Here is a 1,618-nt window from a genome sequence, read left to right on the forward strand (position 1 = left end):
TTATGACTCTCAAATAATTTTTAAATTGTTGCGAGGGACAGAATTGGCTCCCCTGTCTCAAAAGTCTGCTGACCCCTGGCTTTGAACAAGTTTCCTTTCTCACTCATACAATATTTCAGCTTTTAAATGATGGTGTGCTGGTGAGGCAGTGGGTTAAGCATTGCACTACTAATCTCAGGGTGACTGGTTCAAACCCACTACCTGCTCCATAGGAGAAAGATGAGGCTCTCTGTTCCTATAAATACATATGGCTTCTGAAACCCCATTGAGTCATGCTGCTTGGTCCTGTAGGCATGCCCGGAGTCGGGGTTGACCTGATGACGGTGGGTCGGTTTCATTTTCGACTCTAGCTTGCGATCTGCGTCTCTGGCTTTTTCATTCATGGCACCAAGATGGAAGATCAGACCCAATTTAGAGAATGCTGACCTGGTGGCACAGGGTATGAAGGGAAAGAGAGGTGGTAGAAGTCTTTTAAAGTTTATCTTTGGCACAGAAATAGTTAACATCCCATATAGTCAGTTGATGGAAGCCTGTCATATTAAAAAGCCTAGTGTCAATGGGGAAGAGAAACACATGCATCCTGCGGGAAGTTGTAGTAAGTGGGTATTTATAGTTGTAGCAAGTGAGAATGCACAGGGAACCCCAGACAAAAACAAACAAGCTAAACTCACCGCTATCATGTTGATGCCAACTCATAGTGAACGAATAGGACAAGGTAGAACTGTCCCTGTGATTTTCCGAGATGATCATTCTTAATAGGAGTAGAAAGCCTTGCCTCTCTGCCTCAGAGTGGCTGGTGGTTTCAAACTACTGACCTCACAATTACCAGTCCAATGCATAACCACTATACTATCAGGGCTGCTGCACAGGGAAAGGAAAAGAAAATGATAAGGAGCAATAATACCAAGTACCATAGAACATCAGCATTATTCCTAACCACATTACCCATAATCACCCATGAGCTACAATGAATTTCCTTACACTCTACTTTTGCCCACCTTCCTCAGGCCTCTTCATTAAGCAGGCTCCTCAGTCTTTCAGGGGTCAGCTCAGCCTTTTAATTTTATGGAAAGTCATCCCTGACTGGATTAATGTGCTGGCATGTTTTGGATGCTTTACTAGGTTGTGTGTGTGTGTGTCCGCGTGTGTATGTGGTGCTTGCTTGCTTAGCTAAATCCTTGAGGTTATTAGCACAATTAAATAATATAGAGTATCTATTTATGTCACTTTCTTTTTATCATTTGGCTTTGGCCAAGGTCTTCACAGAAGAAAAATTACTTGTGTACGTATGAGCGATCATATGCAAGTGTCTGATCAAAGATGTGAACATTTACCTCTCCCTTCGTATGTGACTGAAAAGTGCAATACGGATTGTGAACTAAGGTAAAAGTGAAATCATGTCTAAGGTGACTAACTAGTGAGTAATGTTTTCTATTTTTGTCAGGTGTGGGTGAATCTGTTCTAATTCATAGGGACCCTATGTGCAATGGAAGAAAACACTGCTTGGTCCTGCGCCAGCCTCACAATTATTGTTATGTTTAAGCCCGTTGTTGCAGCTACTGTGTATAGAGTAGTCAGCTCATAAACCATAGGTGACGTGTAAAACATCTTACGCAGT

The 1,618-nt window shown here is 42.3% G+C and overlaps 1 protein-coding gene across 1 annotated transcript in view; it reads left to right on the forward strand.

The window, feature by feature from the left end:
* ADAMTS20 (ADAM metallopeptidase with thrombospondin type 1 motif 20) overlaps positions 1-1,618 on the forward strand; it is a 181,643-nt gene that overhangs the window by 85,255 nt on the left and 94,770 nt on the right. The window contains exons 19-20 of the mRNA XM_045287241.1: positions 1,257-1,383; positions 1,557-1,563. Of these exons, the coding sequence (XP_045143176.1) occupies positions 1,257-1,383; positions 1,557-1,563 (134 nt within the window). The remainder of the gene's footprint in view (positions 1-1,256; positions 1,384-1,556; positions 1,564-1,618) is intronic.

This window comes from Echinops telfairi, unplaced genomic scaffold (genome assembly GCF_000313985.2).
Source record: "Echinops telfairi isolate 266 unplaced genomic scaffold, ASM31398v2 ScPeMD7_12;HRSCAF=54, whole genome shotgun sequence".
In the NCBI taxonomy this organism is placed as follows: Eukaryota; Metazoa; Chordata; class Mammalia; order Afrosoricida; family Tenrecidae; genus Echinops; species Echinops telfairi.